Source organism: Stegostoma tigrinum, chromosome 25, assembly GCF_030684315.1.
Source record: "Stegostoma tigrinum isolate sSteTig4 chromosome 25, sSteTig4.hap1, whole genome shotgun sequence".
NCBI classification, from domain to species: domain Eukaryota; kingdom Metazoa; phylum Chordata; class Chondrichthyes; order Orectolobiformes; family Stegostomatidae; genus Stegostoma; species Stegostoma tigrinum.
In genome coordinates, this window is record NC_081378.1 from 19,680,092 (window position 1) to 19,699,175 (window position 19,084).

Genomic DNA, 19,084 nt, shown 5'->3' on the forward strand with positions numbered 1-19,084 from the left:
GACACAGCAGGCCAAGTAGCATCGGAGGAGCAGAAAGGCTGACGTTTCTGACCTCGACCCTTTATCAGAAAATTGCGTTCTGATCAGTGCCTAGGCCCGAAACATCAGCCTTCCCTGGTCCTCTGATGCTGCTTGGCCTGCTGTGTTCATCCAGCTCTACACCGTGTTATCACAGTCCAGATGGTTCTTGTTTGCCCATTTGCAAACAAGAAAACAGACTCGTGCAAATAGTATTGCATGCCAGATCTGACTGTTTAGATTGGAGGATGCTGTATGACTGTCATTTTGCACTAACCCTTGGCAAGTGTGACTCAAGGGAAATCAGACAGGGCTCCAAACCCTGATTTCTGTGTAATGACCTCTACTCTCAATGTAAGAACAAGATTGGGTGCCACATGAAGTCACTTACGATGAAACAGCTGTTAGTTTTAAAAAATGTTTTGTCTCTGGATGTGACTAACACTGGTAAGGCTGGCATTTATTACCCATCTCTAGATACTCTTGAAAAAGTGATGGTGGGGGCCTTCTTGAATAGTATTAGTGTATGTAATGAAGAAGCTCCACAAACATCTGGTGATAGGTTCCCAGATTTTGATCCAGCAACTGTGAAAGAGTAGAAATATATGCCCATATCAAGATCTTGAGGGCTCTGGAGGAGAACATGGAGATGGTGATATTTCCATTGCTATGATCCAAGCTGATGATATGACTGGACAAATCAGATCACACAGTGAAATCTGGGTGTTTTTTTGTTTGTTAGTTGACTTGGTGGTTAGTCAGTAAGACACATTCACACAAGACTCTGAATTTTCTTTAATGACTAAACAGATATTTGTTTAAAATGAAATATGACCAAACCAAACTACCTAAGTATAAGGACAGTTAACAAGATTCAAAACACATTTCGAAACAAAGTTTCAAATAATTTCCTGACAATGTCCATTATAGAAACCCACATCCAGAGAAATTACACTCCTGATCTTAACCCTTCCAATTTATATTTATCTGATTCCTTCGGTTCTTTCTCAACAGCAGTTCCTATCAAATTTGTCAGTATGAACTTTTCACGAAGCTAAGAGGCTAAACTCTCTAAATTCCAATAACCTGCACATTTCTAATCATCTCTCCTGGCTTGGAAATTTCACAAACTGTTTCTTTGCTGAGATGACTTCTCCCCTAAACTGCTGTGATCTTTCTTTAAGAAGAAAAAAAACTCTGCTTCTAAATTAAGTACAATATGAACTGATTTTTTTAAAAATAATTTTTCATCCGAGATTCTTTTGAACTGAAAATAAAGCTAATATACTTACATGTTACCTCTACCTGTCATAAACCCAACAGTATAAACATTTTCCCATTAACATCACAGTCACTTGCTGACAAAATGCTCTATTTAGATTACTGTTCCAGAAGAACTCTGATTTTTTTTTAAAATAAGTAATCAACACCTACCTGCATTTATTTTGAAATCCAGATTTCAGAAGTTATGTTTATCTATAAATTATATACCCATCATCATGTCATGCTTCTGTCACTTTTATCCTCTGAAGTAATACTGGTCACAATTTTGCAGGGTACTACTGTAGAAAGTTAGGGCGGCATGGTGGTTAGTACTGCTGCCTCACAGCGCCAGGGACCCGGGTTTGATTCCAACCTTGGGCGACTGTCTGTGTGGAGTTTGCACATTTTCCCTGTGTCTGTGTGGGTTTCCTCTGGGTGCCCTGGTTTCCTCCCACAGTCCAAAGATGTGCAGGCTAGGTGGATTGGCCGTGCCAAATTGCCCGTAGTGTTCAGGGGTGTGTAGATTAGGTGGGATATGGGGGATGGGCCTAGGTGGCACGCTGTAAGATTCGGTGTGGATTTGTTGGGCTGAAAGGCCTGTTTCCACAGTGTAGGGATTCTATTCTATTGTATATTCTAAAGTTTGGGGAATTGTTTCAGTTTTTAGATGTTACACACATGGTCTACAATGGCAGAGGAAGTGATTTTTTTGTATGAAAGGCTAAGGATTAATTTTCTCATTAATTAACCTTAAAACAACAATTTAGTAGCTGCACATGGTAAAGCATGTCACGAAGACTTCTCAATGAGGGTGCTGTACATGTTATTATTTAATGCTAGCTGTTAAACAAGCATAGTCACCAAACTATATACCCTTTGCAAAATGAAACGGAGGGGATGGCAGTGATCAGGGGATGATCTCCATATAAGAGAACTAGAGAAATTTCAAACATTGTATGAAAAAGACTTACTGCCCAGTGTGAATGAAACACACTGGTCAGGCCAGCTCGACCTCCAGTATCATAGAATCCCAACAGGGTGATAGTAGGGCATTTGGCCCATCAAGTTCACACAGCCCCATTGATCGGCATCCCACCAAGACCCAGCCCCTAGCCCCTTTCCCCTATCCATATAACACTGCATTTCCCATGGCTAATCCACCTAGCCTGCACATCCTTGAACACAGAACAATTTAGCATAGGCAACCCACATCATCTGCACATTTTTTACTCTGGGAGGAGACCAGAGTGCCCAGAAGATATTCCTGCAAACAGAGGGAGAATGTGCACAAACACTTTGGCATCAGTCGAACTTAAAAATTGCGAGAGGGACCTTCTGCCTCTTCTGAGAGAGGTATCTTACCATCAGACCCTTGGAGAGAGTCTCACTGTTTAGGTCTGATCTGGTGAGGGCGTCTTCCAAACAGAATGGCTTTTAAAGAGTCAGCTTGTTTATAGGTCGCTTTCAAAGAAACAAAAATACGTTTTCCTATCCTTTCTAAAGAAATAGCTTCAACTTCTGATTGCCTTTCAAATAATATTCTAACCAGAAGGAGCGTGTTTTACAAGTTTTGCTCAAAGAAAAATTCCCGTTTCCTGAACTTAGGCTCAGGCGCAGTTGCTGAGTGGGAGGGACAGGAAATGTAAGGTAGAAGGGTTAGAGAGGAGAGATAACATACCTGTTGAAAAGTCCATGGCCTGTCCTAGCAGGTACCCGTAGAGCTAATGGGGAAGGGGGGACAGCTGGCATGCAGAAGCAGAGTAGGGTGGGGCTAGGAGCGAGGCCATTCCCAGTGGGTGGGTCTGACGTGGGGCGGGGCTGGGGAGGGTGGATGGGAGGTGGTGGTGAGGAGGTGGGGGTGTGTGTGGGGGCGGGCTCGGTCTGAGCGGAGGGGGCGGGCTGAGGCGGCAGTTTGGTTTGCAGCCCGGGAGTGAGTGAGCGAGCCGGAGCTCGGATTTAGCCGCTGACATGTGAGGAGCTCCCGGGGCCGGGGGAGGATGCCGCACCCCTGGCTGCGGCCGGCGACATCAACGCCCTCCACGGACTAGCGATGCTAGCGGAGCCGGACGGCTGTCCCAGCGCAGCCCCGGCCGGGAGAGGCCGAGTGCAGTGAGCCACTGTCAACCCCTCAGCAACAAACCCCCCCACCATCCCCATCCCCAGCCCTCCCTAGACCCGGGCAGGATGCGGGAAGAGACACCCCCCGATCCCGGACCCGGCTCTGGGACAGGGACTGGGAGAACTACTGTCACCTATGTTTTTGTTTACAGCCCGAGCACCGTGAGCGCCGAGCCGACCTCAAGCCCAGCTGCTGTACACAGAGGACCTAAGCGCAAACTGTACAGCGCGGTTCCGGGACGGACCTTCATCGTGGTGAAGCCCTACCAGCCCCAGGGTGAGGGTGAGATCCTGCTGCACCGAGGGGAGCGAGTTAAAGGTCAGTGCGGAACCCCCCACCCCGCTCTCGTGCTGAGCCACCCAGCTCACCCAATCCCTATGTACCTCACCATCGCCCACTCTCATTCCCTCCTCCCGGCAGTGTCACTCCGTCAGTAGAACTCACTTTGTTCCCTGTGCATCATTTCATTTCCAAGGCACGATGAACACACTTAACTGTTTCCTCTCCGTGGTGCTGAAATGAGTGAACCATCCCTGGTTGTGCCCTCTCCATGGTGCTGAAACACATCTTTCCATCCGCCCCTCGTTCTCCGTTCCCGCCACCTATCCCTTTTCGATGCTACTGAACACTTGCAGTCATCCCTCCTGCATGCTGCTTGTTCCTTTATGAGACTCTGCATGTTCGCCCCACTCCAAATGATCACTCAGTTGCACGAAGAACACAATTCTGGAATCAGATTCAATTCACTTTTAACTTGCCAGCTCCACTTCTTGGCCAATATGTATTTATTTATTTTCCATTTCTGCATCGTTGTTACATGCCACATGCAGAGGTTCGCTCTCATGGCAAAGGTAAATGTGCTGTTTTCTTCTCCTACAATGTTTTCTCTCCATCAACTCTCTACCCAATCCTTTCATTTCAAAGCAATTGGTACCAAGTTTCAAAATTCTAAGCCTGTTCTACCATGTTCCTTTCTGTGTGTGTGTGTGTGTGTGTGTGTGTGTGTGTGTGTGTGTGTGTGTGTGTGTGTGTGTGTGTGTGTGTGACTTGTTCTCACAGCCAGGATGCTTCGACTTTGTAGTGTTCATTCCTTCTGGTTGCGGCTATGGACTTGTCAGATCGTAGCATTGCTTTCTAAGCTATGACTCTAGCTGGAAAAGTCTAAGAGGTGGCTGCTGTTTTTACCCCACCCTTCTGGTGGGAGAGTTTTTCTGAGCTAGTAATAGCAAGAAAGTGTCAGGAACAAAAATTGTTTAATTTTCTTTGATGTTGAAGCTGGCAATTTGTTTGTGCACGTTGTTTTAATCTTGTTCATTTATTGATGTAACTGACATTCTCTGTGTGTCAAGTTCTTGCTCCCTAACTCCTTCCAATGTTGTAAAAACATAGAGGGTCTCAGCCCACCTCTTGCAGTTATATAACATTAAAGTTCACTTCATTACACTCTTGCAATTATCTGTTGTATCGCAGAAGGTCTCATCAAATCCATTGATGTCCAGTTGTTATGATGGGATCAAGTTGGGAGAATATCAACTGAGCACTCACTGTTTTGTCTTAATGAGAGGGTCTTGCATTAACATCTTCACAGATCTTACGGATCAGTGCCTTAGATTTGAGCATGGAGGGGTTCTCATGTTATGTAAAGATTTAGCTGAGAATGTGCACTGTACAAATTCATAGGAATACTCTCATGTGCATTAAAATACGAGATAATTGCAACTTTGAACTTAAAGTCCAACCAAGTTATAAAAAAGAAGTCATTCATTATGAACTCCCCACAGTGGAGAGTCTATGGTCCCTTAACATACTATACAATTGCTAGGAGCTTTCCAAGACACATTGTATCGCTTGCAGAACAGTAACTGGATTGCCTGAAACACTATCAGCCCCCTAGAACTATAGATACCAACTGTGAACATGGAACTGTCCTAACATAACCGTGATGAATAACCAAATTATTGCCATTTAAATTTTTCTCTTTGTTTTCTATTGCCTTTATTCTCCCAGCTCTTCAGTTCCTCCGACTTTATGCCCACCCCCACCCACCCCCTGCCTAAACTCTCTTATCCACACTCACCTTCTGCCTTTACCACCATTGGATTTCTGATTTTTTTGCAGCTCTATATTGGACTGTAATACTCTTTCTACTTCTCTGTTTATCCCATACGTTCTGTTTCTTTCTTTGTATCTCTGTCAGCCTCTATCTCTCACTGTCTTGGCAATCTTCTCCTAACTAGCCTACCTGTTGAAGTCTTAACTGAGAGATTTGGTTTGTTGCCAATCATGAAGGGCATTATTGTTGATTTTACATCCTCATCTAACATGTAAACAGTATTCACTTTGCCAGCAGAGGAAAGTTATTTTCCCCTACCTAGTAATGTTGGTATTTGTCAAATGGCACCAGCCATAACACATTCGCACTGTATGGCTGTTAAATTAGTGCAGATGTCCAGAGATTTGAAGCAGAATTGTGTAGGCTGGAATGTAATTAAGTGGTTTATTTTTATTATCTACAGAATAATACGTGGTTGCATGTGAATGAATGCCTGGAATCTAATCAAGGGTTGGGGTAGTTTATTTGCATGACAATGGATGTTTTAGAATGATGATTCTAATCAAAAGATTGAGTAATTTATTTATGAAACAATGGATATCTAGGAATGAGCTGCAGCCTGAAATCTATTAGAGGGGTTACATTGGATTATATATACAAAAACATATATGCCTGGCAGTAAGATACGGCTGGAAATCAATCGAGGAGTTTTGATAGTTCACGTAAAGGATGCCCTGGAATGACTGACTCAGAAGATCACCAATTGTTTTGCTACAAAGCCAGCGTCAACAGGACATGGTGAATACACCATGATAAATGTTTACAGGTGATAGTGTACTGCAGATATAACCACAATTTGCACTTAATTAGTGTTTTAATCACAGAAACATCAGAGAAGCTGTATAGAGGGCCTGATATTTGGAGGAGATTTTAAAACTGATGCCCAGTCCGAGCACTCAGGTGGTTATAAATGACACCAGGGTTTTATTTGACGTAGGAACATCTTCCTGAACCCCTGACCAGTACTTACCTTAAACCAATCCTGGTACAGTAGATGACCTGGTTCGTGCTGTTTGTGGAGCTCCATTGTGTGTAATTTGGCATCCATGCTTCCCTACATTATGATAGTGAATGCATTTTAGAATGTATTCCGTTGTTTTTAAAATATAGAAGTGTCTTGAGAACAGTTCTTTCTATAACCTCTGCGAAATACAGGTTAAATCTGACTGCATGCTTGGTATATTATCAAATAAGTTTCAGAATATTAATATAGTTTATATTGCAGTATAGTTTCTAATGCTATTGAATAGATAACTAGAACATCTGAAGGTTATAATGCATAAAACTGTAGGGATTTCAGCACTGATGAAATGCAAAAAGATTGACTGCCTCAGCACTGACTGTGAGCATAACAAGACTGATTCTCAGATCCTAGCAACTGCACGGATTTATGAGTAAATTTAAACTTTCAGATCATTCTTTGCCTTATTGAATCCTCGCACACAGTTCATTGAAATTTCAAGGTAATCTTGTCACGGTAACAAAGCCCTGAAGGCGTGGAGGCCATTTCCTACATTTTGTCTTTTCTGAATTCCATAATATTGTCTTCCATTGAGTGTTCAAAACTTGCACACAGAAAGCCTCCCACCCTTGAGGCAATAGAGAAGATGTTTTCAGGTTGCAAATAAAATTGGGAATAGTATTGACGTAAGTGGAATCCACCACCTGTAGTTATTCATCCTAAGATCTTCAGCCAAAAAAGCAATTCACCGTACTGAGGAATCTTAGCTTGCAATGAAAAATTTGATCCTTATCCAATTTATGATGAATTTTAATTGTGTTAATTTCATTAGCAGCTTAGCATTTTGTGGAGGAATCTGACACTCAAAAATACACTCATACGTATGTTTTTTGAGATGCTACTGGACTAACAATCCAAAGAAAGTAAGTTTAAATCTCTACATTCTACATTAAAGTAAACTTTGAATCCAATTTTTGGAGACAATAATAAAATCAGGAAGTAGGGAGGTGCTATCAATTGACATGACCATGAAGCTGCTGCATAGTTGTAAAATCGCAACTGGTTCATTTGATCTTTTTAAGGAAGGAATCTGACTGTTCTTACCTATCTACAGTTGTAGGTAACTCCATATCAGAATACTTGACTTATTATTGTCCTGTAAAAAGGCAAAGCAAGATATACATTTGTATCAAATCACCCTTGTGAATTAAAAGGATCATAAAAATTAATCTGCATTTTGGAATTTGCAATAAATGTTGACCTTCCCAATGATGTCAGATTGCCTGACAAGTAGATGCCTGCAGATTAATTATAGTTTGAAATATAAAATCATATATCTGGAAACCTCCCTACCCTCTTATTTAGCTGTAGCAGTTGACCAAGTAATTTGTCCTTATTACATTTTGCAGCACCATAATTTGCAGGTAAGCACCAAAGTGAGCTAGGAATAGGTCATGAGGGGAAAATCTCTGATCATTTTTGTGGTCTGACCCAGCAGGAAGCTTGTGTCAGCTTCCTTTCTCTCTGCTGTGGAATATATGGGACCCAGGTAATCAGAGAAGCAGCTTGATGTTTTGCAGGCATATCAGTAATTTCAAAGTGGGTGTCCCACGTTGCCGAACAGAAGTGTGAGGTCTTCAAACTGATTTTATTGTTGTCTCCAAAAACTGCATTCAAGATTTACTTTAATGCAAATTCATATGAAATTATAAATTCAGAATGAATAATATTAGAAGTAAGCCATCTCCCCCTTCCCCATTCCCCCTCCTCCCAGATGGAGCAAAACAGTCTGTAGTTCAGCCTTGAAAATGGTCAATCAGCCGCCTCCACTGCTGTTTAGGAAAGGGATTCCTCAAATTAATGACCTTCTGAGGAAAGAAATTCCATTACCTTCCTAATTGCTTGTTATATCTGCATGCTACCGTTTTATGATTCATGTACAAGGATACCCATTTCCCTCTGTACTACAGCATTATTTAATAACCATCTATTTAAGTTACATTATGTTTTTCTATTTTTCCTGTCAAAGAAGGTAACCACAACTGCCCAACTGTAGTTCTCTCCGTTTGGGCTCTGTCCCCCACCTATCATTTACTCCTTACCCCGCTACGCTATCTTCTGCAATATAAACTGACATTTTCCTAGTTATTGTCAGTTCTGCGAAAGGGTCACTGGACTGGAAGCATTAACTCTGATTTCTCTTCACAGGTGTTGCCAAGCCTGTTGAGTTTTTCCAGCAACTTCTGTTTTTGTCACACATTTTCCTGAACATGTATTCCCATGTATAAAGTTCTGAGCATGACTCTTACTTTCCTGCAGTTTATTCAAGTTACACACAGACTGCATGGAGTATGGAAAGCAGCTTTATTTCTCAAAGGACATTTGTGATCTAGTCGCATTTTATAACAACCTTGACAGCTTTGTGAATTGATAGAGCCTCTTTTTATCGGATTTATCATAAATTGTTTAATCTGAATTTAGGTTGTCAAACTGTTAGGGTAAGTTTAAATTTACTCTCTTTGGATTAATTATCCAGACTGCAGAATTGCTAATCCAGTGATATCATTACAATACCAGATCAGTTTTACTTCATCCTCACCGGTAGACCCCCGAAAAATTAGAAGCAAAGAACCAGCAAAGCCAATGTCAGAGGTGGCTGGTGCTTGAGGAGATAAATATCTGCTCACCATCTTCTTGTATCCAGAAACTCCTTCCTTACCTTCTTCCCAGACTCCTGTGTTTCATCTACTTTCCTCCTCGCCATAGTTCCCTCAACTGTAACTACATTGTGCACAACCCCCACCCCCAAACACACAAACGCTCTACTCCTCTTCAGGAAGTCATTTCAATGATGGGGACAACGATACCTTGCCAACAATTGGGCTAAAACTACAGGATGATAAAATTCACCTCATACTCTCTTTTAACATTACTGACTCAGTTATTTAGCACTTAATCACTCAATTGTATTTTCCATCTACTGGCCCACGTAGTTTGTGTCCCTTACATAGACTGCAAAATCCTTAGTCTTTTGTTGTTTAGCTATTCAGAGCAGTTGCAAGTCCATATCTGTCAGTTGTCATGCTCAGTTTTAATTAACCTTTTAAAGCGTCTCTGCCATAAGCATTGATTCATTTATACACTTATGAATGATTCATCTGTCCAAAGTATAATACAGTTTAAGTGCTTAGATTGAATGTCTCCAGCAACATTAGTGTTATGTTTACTTTAACCAGGGTGAATACCCTGGCATTACCTGGGAGTGGTATATTAGAGTGTTACTTTGAAGGAGGTGTGGGGTACATCAGAGTACTAAAAGACTGTGGTATTTATCCAAGAGCATTGCTGAGGAAATTATGATATATCGGAGCGTTGGTGTGTCTAATTTATCACACTGAGGGCCATGAGATATATCAGGGTTACTTAAATTGTTAAAGCTCAGTGTGACTGTAGGAATCTCCTCAGTGCAAAGTGCTTAGAATTCACCACCCGTGGCCTGATCTCAGCTGGTTCTTGCTGTTAATGATGGATGAAGTGGCTGCATTCCAGACATCACTGACTTTAATGGAATTCCTTATATTTAGTTGGCTGCATAAATTTGTCCCATTTTAGAGTTGCATTCGCTGCAAATTTAGAATTAACTGCAGTATATGTTCTTCTGTGAGAAATTCCCTTCCCTTCGTATTGCAGGATTAAAGTATAGCTGCTATGTCAAGGTTCTTTGTGTGAACAGATAGAAATAGAAAATTCATAGCAGAAAAGGGATACCATTCAGTCCACAAGTATGTACCAGCTAATAAAAGGCTAAGAAAGAGCTATTCAGCCTAATTTGACTTTGCAGCTCTTTCTACGTTGGTCACGTCACTTAAAGTGTGTTCACAGCTAAATTTTTAATAGTGTTGGGAGTTCAGCCTCAGCCCCATCCTCAGGCATTAAGGTCAACACTCTCACCATCTCTAGGGCAAGTAAAATTCTTAACTCTCCTTTAAATTTTCTGCCAGTGACTCCAATTATGAACTTCCTGGCTAGGGGAAACAGTTCTCAAGAAGGATCCCGACCCAAAATGTTGACTTTCCTGTTCCGCTGATGCTGCCTGACCTGCTGTGCTCCTCCAGCTCCACACTGTGTTGACCCTGACTCCAGTGTCTGCGGTTCTTGCTATCACCTCATTATCCATTCTATTTCACCCTTGTGTAATAGGTGCAGCCTCTGCCGCAACAGTCATCAGACTGCAAGGTCCTAGTTGCAGTTCTCAGCCAGGCCAGCAGTAAAGGAGAGCAGATTTAGACAAAAACCTGGAATGTATTGCCAGCTGTGAGGAGCGTAGCAGTAGACACGCTAATGGAATGTATCTACTACTTAAATTTGATACAGAAAATTGGAAGTTGATACATTTTGGGAGAGAGCATGAGGAAAAGTGGTTTAAAATGGGACACTTGTCAGGGAGGTACCAAAGCAGAGGGACCTGAGGATAAATGTGCACAGATCATTGATTATGGTGGGGCAAGTTGAGAGTGCCGTTTATAAGGAATAGGATTCTGGGCTTTATAAACAGTTATAAATACAAAAAACAAGTGCATTATATTGAGTCCTTATTAAACATTACTTTGGCCTCAATTACAGTATCACATCCAATTCTGTGCGCTATGTTTTAGGATGGCATTTGAAATAGTGCAGAAAAGATTTATGAGGATGCTCGCAGACTTGGGAAACTTTAGTTAAGATGATAGATTAGAGAAGTTTGGATGTTTACACCTTTCAGCAGAGAAATTTGAGATGGAATTTAGTTTAGATGCTCAAAATCAGAAGGGATTTGGATAGAGTAGGTAGGAGAAACTATTTCCATTGGTGGAAGGGTTGAAAACCAGAAGATTCTGATTTAATGTCAGTGGCAGAGAAACCAGAGACAACAAGAGGGAAAATCCTTCTTGTGCAGTAAATGGCCAGGATCTAGAATACACTTCCTGGGAGTTTAGTGGATTCAGATTCAATCAAAGCATTCAGAGGAAAATTGGTCATTCCCTGAAGAGAGAGGATTTGTTGGGCTGAGGGGAAAGGAAGGTGCATGGGGAGCTGGTTCACTGCCACAACTGCAGGCCGAATATATGCCTCTTGTGTTGTAATCACAGTATGATTCCATGTCACTTTGGGTTGAGTAAGGTAAAAAATGTATCAGTCAGGACTCACATTCGCAGTCACTATCCAGCACCCTCCCATTACTCTTTTTCCCTTCTCACCTGACAGATAGTGGTGAGAACAGGATAGCTATGCCTTGACAACTTCTATGATTGATCACCATGCTGTGAAATTGATGAAATTTCATGCTTGAAGAATGCCTGCTTTGATGAACTCATAAAAACAATCTTACTTCAGAGACGTGAGAGAAGAGTGTGTCCCTCCAATTCCAGCCTCATGCATGTAATCAATTGTATCACTTAACTGTTCATGATCTTGCCAAAGGCTACCTAAGCCTGAAGCTTAAAAATTCCTTTCTTAAACTTTTTCAATCCCTTTACCCCACTCTTCTCCTGAAAACTGACCTCAGAACATGCCTGTTTAACTAAGCTTTTCATCATCTGTCCTATTGAGGATGGGTGTCCATTTTTTTCTGTATAGTACCTTGGGATGTCTTACTAAGTTAAGGATGCTATATAAACGTGGGTTGCAGTTGTTTTTTGCCACACCAGAAAATTAGCACAACCACAAGCGATAAATGTTGCCACATCACACTCATTCAACCCATTAAACACGGGCTGGTCAGATTGGATTGCACAGATGCAGAATTTACATTCTCAACTCACAGATTCAAAAATCCCTCCGATCTCTAAAAAGGCAGCACAAGTGGAACAGATATTCAAAGAAAAGAATTCTGAGTCAGTTGGCCAATGTAAAAGGAATTTGATCACTGTCTATTGAGAAGAGGAAATTGCTAGTTGAGGAAGTATCCATCCATTATTTAATATTTTATCAAAGAGGGCTTGAAGAGAATGCAAGAGCTGGTACATTATAAAATGTTATGCTGGTAAATTATAAAATGCTGGTTAAGCCATAACTGGAGTATTGCATGCAGTTCTGCTCACCATGTTATAGTAAGGATGCAATCACACTGGAGAGGGCATGAAGGAAAATTTACCAGGATGCTGCCTGGGCTGGTGAGGAATGAGGGAAGATTAGTCAGGATATAGTTGTTTTCCAAAAGCAGTAAAGGTTGAGAGGGGATAGAGGTGTGGAAGGTTCATAGATAAGGTGGATAGGAAAGCAGTTTTTCCTTTAGTAAGGAAGTCAATAGTCAAGGAGCATAGATGTAATGCAAGAGGTAGAAGGCTAAGAGGAGATCTGTGGAAAAATGCTTTTTTTAATTTCATCAGAAGTTGGTGGGAGTCTAGGACTCACAGCCTGAAAGGGTGGTTGAATCAGAAACTCATGTTACCTTAAAGCGGTATCTGGATAATCAGTTGCATTGCCATGATGTGGAGGTACTGGCACTGGACTCGGGTGGGACAAAGTCAGAAGTGACATGACACAAGGTTATGGTCCAGCGGTTTGTTTGAAACCGTAAACTTCCAGAGCGTTGCTACTTTGTCCAGTGACTTTATCTGACAAAGGAGCAGTGCTCCAAAAACTTGTGATTTCAAAGTAAGGAACAATAGGATTGCAAGGCTAGTCAGTAACAGATTTCAAGTAGAGAGGGTTTGGCTGCTCAATCGGGAATTTCATATTTTTCTCCATTAAATGACATTTTATCTGCTTGCATTGACACCTACCTACTTGTATTTGTTGTGTTGTGAACCTAACCAATGATAAACTGGGCGTCAGATCCGAGGGTGAAACTTGGCCTCGTAGATCAGAAGTTTAGTTTTTACAGTTGGCTATTGTGTTGGCTAGTCACTGAAATATATTCACAAAGATCTAAAGAAAAGCACTTCGAAAACAGTGATCAAATCAGCATGGATTTACAAAAGTGAAATCACGCTTGTCAAAGCTACTGAAATTCTTCAAGAACGTAACTAGTAGATTTGACCGGGGAACCAGTGGATGTGGTTTATTTGGACTTTCAGAAGGCGTTCAACAATGCCCCACAGAAGGGATTGATGTATAAAATCATAGCATATGGGATTGAGGGTAGTGTATTGAGATGGATGGAAAGCTGGTGAGCAGACGGAAAACTAAGAGTAGGAGTAAATGGGTCTGTTTATGAGTGGTAGGCAGTAACTAGTGGTAGGACTCCAATTATTCACAATATATGTTAATGATTTAAACGAGGGAAGTAAATGTCATATCTTATAAATTGGCGGATGAATCAAAGCTGGGTGGGAGGGTGAGCTCTGAGGAGGATGCAGAGATGCTGCAGTGTGATTTGGTGAGTCTGAGTGAGTGGAGAAATGCATGGCAGATGCAGTGTAATGTGGATAAATGTGAGGTTATCCAATTTGGCAGCAAAAATAGGAAGGCAGGTTATTATTTGGATGGCTATAAATTGAGAGGGCATGTGTAATAAGTTCGGTTCACAGGTGCAGCCGACGGTGAAGAAGGCAAACTATGTCGGCCTTCGCCACGAGAGGATTTGAGTCCAGGAACAAGGAGGTTTTGCTGCAGTTATACAAGGCATTCATGAGACCACACCGGAAATATTGTGTGCAGTTTTGATCTCTTTATCTGTGGAAGGATGTTCTTCCTTGTAGAGGGAGAGCAGTAAAGGTTTCCCAAATTGATTTTTTTTGAGATGGCAGGACTGACGTACAAGGAGAGATTTAGTGAGTTAGGGTTGTATTCACTGGAGTTTAGAAGAATGAGGGCAATCTCATGGAAACCTACAAAATGCTGATAGTGAGGAAGTCCAGAACCATGGGTCATAGTTTTAGTATGAGGAGTAAATCTTTTGGGACTGAGATAAGGGGAAATTTCTTCACCCAGAGAGTGTGAACCTGTAGAATTCACTTTCACAAAAAAATTATTGATGCCAAAACATTGAATTTTCAAGAAAGAGATAGATGTAGCGCTTGTGGCTAAAGGAATCAACAGATATTGGGGGATGCTGGGCTGGTTTAGTGTCTGGAACTTGACGATTAGCCAAAGTCATATTGAATGGCTGAGAAGGCTCAAGGGCCTACTCCTGCTGTAAACATCTTTATTTCTATGTGCATTAGGCTGCAAATGATCTTTAACAACAGAGCATAAGTTTATTACACAAAATCAATAACATAATCAAAGCCAGGTACAGTGAATCCGCTGTATCCGCAAAATCATAAATTTTGCCTATCCGCCAAAAAAAGTAACAACAAAATTCAACATCTACGGGAAAAACTCACGTAACTGTGATTTTTAACCTATTTTTAATTTGCTTCTAAATGAGCATCATGCTAGCGAATTTTGCCATTTGCTGGGGTTCTCAGGAATGGAACCCTTGCAGATATGGAGGAACGACTGTAGAAAATTAAACAGATCCAAACATAAACAGCAAAACAAAGTTTCAACGTATTACCCTGCAGCATCCTTTACAGAAACACAATCCCAGAGAAATGTCACTTCCGTCCCCTTAACTTTTTTTACGTAACTGATATTTTCCAGTTCCTCAATTTGAACTGCTGAGAGAGTTAACAGATTCTTTGAGTCTGCTGACATGAATCTCTTTCAGTCCTGATGACCTGGACATCTTTGCAGTCCTGACAAATTGAAAACTTATTTGCAAACCCTCACAGCTTGAAGGCTTCAAAAACTAATATCCTTCTGCTGGAATAGAAGCTCTCTTCTGAACTGAACTCCTGACTTTCCAGAACTGAAGTCAAAAGCTACATTAATGCCCCTGATAACAACGTGTGAAACTGGATGACCACAGTATGTCAAGCAGCATCTCAGGAGCACAAAAACTGACGTTTCGGGCCTAGACCCTTCTTCAGAGAGGGGGATGGGGAGAGGGTTCTGAAATAAATAGGGAGATGGGGGAGGCGGACTGAAGATGGAGAGAAAAGAAGATAGGTGGAGAGGAGAGTATGGGTGCAGAGGTAGGGAGGGGATAGGTCAGTCCAGGGAGGACGGACAGGTCAAGGAGGCGGGATGAGCTTAGTAGGTAGGAAATGGAGGTGTGGCTTGAGGTTGGAGGAGGGGATAGGCGAGAGGAAGAACAGGTTAGGGAGGCGGAGACAAGCTGGGCTGGTTTTGGGATGCGGTGGGGGAAGGGGGAGATTTTGAAGCTTGTGAAGTCCGCATTGATACCATTGGGCTGGAGGGTTCCCAAGCGGAATATGAGTTGCTGTTCCTGCAACCTTCGGGTGGCATCATTGTGGCACTGCAGGAGGCCCATGATGCACATGTCGTCCGTTGTCAACTGTCCTTAATGCCCCTGATTTGTTTTTCTCTGTTGGAAACGAACTGTGTAAATATTTCACTCATTAACACCACAGGTGACCTGCTTGGCAGTTGACTGGATCGATGCCTTCTGGAGCTGTTGTAGTCAGGTCACTGTGTCAAGTTATTTTCTGACATTTTCAAAATAAAAAGTTACCTTCACAGAAATGAAACCATGCATAGGCAGCTATTTTAAAATTCCAAATGATGAAAGAAACATACTTTTTTATCACACTTGCCTAAATTACTATAGGAAAAGAATCTATGTTGATGTGTAGAAAGTAAATTATACCAGCTTGAAATTCTGCCCATGAGTAGGGATGTAAATGCTTTGGATTGTATATGTAATATCAAGTATTCCCAAGTACAGCATTTGTTAGATACATGATATCCAACAGACATTTTACTGCTCAAAACAGCTTTAAAACTAACTGACTGACCTTTTGATGGGATTAGTCCAATTTGATTTTGCTATTTCTGTTTTCATGTTTTGGACCAGCACTTGCTTCTTTTAATGGATTTTTTGTTTAGTTTTACTCCTGGCATTTAGGAGTGGTTGGCTTGCCATTTACAGATCTGCTTGTCACTCCATCCCTCACATGACATGTTCAGGCACCTGCTACATCTCAACATTGAGAGAATTTTACTGGCAGCAGTAAGTGCATCAGCCACTGTAAGAAATCACCCCTATTCTCATGACTATCTGCACAGAAAACTGGGACCTCTGCATTGCTGTTCTGCAATACGCTGGGTCGTGGCACCTATGTTTAATTTGGAATGCTGAAAATCTTCAGGAAGCCCCTCTGCTCTCTCAGTGAAAAGGGTGGGTGAAGCACACAAGTATTGCTGATGAGGCAGGAATGATTTCCTGGCTCTTCGTGAGATGTTTAAAAATCTCCGTAAGAGTGTTATCAAGAAAACTAGATACCACATCAAATAAGGAGTTATACTTTCAGAAGTAGAGAATAAGAGGCATCTTAAAGGAGGATAGAGATGAATACAGAATATGCAAAAAATATTTGAGTCTGGCAGTTTCTGTGGCACGGGAAACAGTTTTTTTTTCAGCAAAACCAAAAAAAGTTACAGCTGTTAGAGGTGTTGAGCAAATGAAAGGTGAAAGGATGGACCTGTCATCCATTTTTTCTTTCATTATTCTTATAACACTCTCTCCTTTCAATTACAGAGAGGTTTAGGAAAGAAGGTCCAACCTTAAGAGACGAGGGAGCAGAGACATACAAGACTATAACATGGAATCAGGCCCTTCAGCCCAACTTGCCCACGCCACTCAGTTTCTACAATTAAACTAGCCCCATTTGCGTGCATTTGGTCTATATCCCTCCATACATAACCCATCCATGGGCCTGTCTAAATGTTTCTTAAATGATTAAATTGCACTCGTTTCTACCACTACCTCCGGCAGCCCAATTCAGTAACTCACCACCCTCTGGGTGAAAAAATTTGCATCTCTCCCCTCTCACCTTAAACCTTTACCCTCTAGTTTTAGACTCCCCTACCCTGGGGAAAAGCTGTTGGCTCTCTGCCTTATCTGTGCCTCTTGTGATTTTATAGACCTCTATAAAGTCACCCCTCAGTCCCCTAACTCCAGCGGAAAATGTCCCAGCCCAGCCTTATCACTCAAAACTTCCAGACCAGTAAAGCACCCTCGTAATTCTTTACTGAGCTCTTTCTAGTTTAAGAGTGGATGGGATAAATACCAGTGGAGGAGCAATGATAAATAGTTAGCACAAAATGAAAGCATGGAGGAATTTTAAAACAAGGATGATTTTAAAATAGAAGTTTTCTCTGGACTGGCAGCTGATATAGCCTTATGTGTCAGGAATGAAGGGAGAACAGGCCTCACAGTGTGAGAAATGGAGCCCAATCTCATGGGCGCAATGTGTTGAGAATGGGTAGAGTGGTTATTCAGGAGTTCATAGAAATTCAAACTGGTGGGCAGGGGGAAGGGGGTCTAGCAGCTGAGGCAGGTGAGTAAATAGTCTCAATCTCTTTGAGAAAGAAGTCCATTTATTGCAGATCAGACAGAGAAGGTAAAAGGTGCAAAAAAGCTGTTTATTGTAGAGAAAAGGAGGTGAAGACCATAAGACCATAAGATATAGGAGTGGAAGTAAGGCCATTCAGCCCATCGAGACTACTCCGCCATTTAATCATGGCTGATGGGCATTTCAACTCCACTTCCCTGCACTCTCCCCGTAGCCCTTCATTCCTTGTGAGATTAAAGTTTGAGAGATCAAGGTTGAGGATTGATCTCATCATGGTGTTTAAAATCGTTAGGAGTTCAGTACAGCATGTAAAAGGTGAAATTTAAGTTTGGACTTGTAAACATGAATTATCTTTCTTTTTTGCATACAGCATAGCTCTTTATTTCCCCTTCCTCCAACTACCCCTCCCCAGAAATGGATTGCAGTTGACATTTCCAAGCTTGTGCTTGTTAAGCAGGATTATCACAGAATGCAGAACGAAGACAGGTGAGTGAATTTAAGTTACAGATCAGCCGGGATATAATGGGAAGATGGATCAAACATGAGGAACAGAATGGCATGTTCCTGTCCCAATAGTCCGGGCATTTGGATATGCAAAACTGAGATTCACAAGGGGCATAAAGACTTGTGAGGCTGGAGGAATCTACAGAGATAAGGAGGCGCAATAAAGGATAGCTTACGTTGTTATTCCTCCTGGCATTGATGTCTTTCCATATGGCGGAGTTAGTTATCGATATTGATGATTTTAAGGAATTAATTATTGGTATATGCTGACGTTTACTTCTTTGATCCATCCTAATTTCACAATTGCAAGCTGATTCTTAGTGACATTGTCTAAAAGGACATTAAATCCCATAAATATGCTGTCCCAGCACTGAGTTTGATCTTAATACCACCACTCTGGACCTTGTCAATATCACTAAGTTATCATCTCGCTTGTTGAAAATTGACTACCGAGTGGACAAAAATTTCTGACAAGTAGATACTGGGAAGACAGCCATTGTCATCGATCCTTTCTACAAACTCTGTTACCTACCGTTAACATCATCCCTTGCTGTAGCAACCAACCAAGACTAAATCAGAACACTTTGTGTTGTATTTGACCTTGAGCTGAACTTCAAACACACATCATCATGACTGCCTATTTCCATCTCTGTAGCATTATTCAACCTTGTCCCTGACTCAGCTCATTTAAAGCTGACTATCTCATCCATGCATTCATTACATGTAGGCTCAACCATTCCAATGTTCTCTTGATCAGCCCC

The 19,084-nt window shown here is 41.6% G+C and overlaps 1 protein-coding gene across 1 annotated transcript in view; it reads left to right on the forward strand.

Moving 5' to 3' along the window:
- Window positions 1-19,084, forward strand: part of shank3a (SH3 and multiple ankyrin repeat domains 3a) — a 730,589-nt gene that overhangs the window by 329,174 nt on the left and 382,331 nt on the right. The window contains exons 12-13 of the mRNA XM_059654527.1: window positions 3,552-3,718; window positions 4,231-4,251. Of these exons, the coding sequence (XP_059510510.1) occupies window positions 3,552-3,718; window positions 4,231-4,251 (188 nt within the window). The remainder of the gene's footprint in view (window positions 1-3,551; window positions 3,719-4,230; window positions 4,252-19,084) is intronic.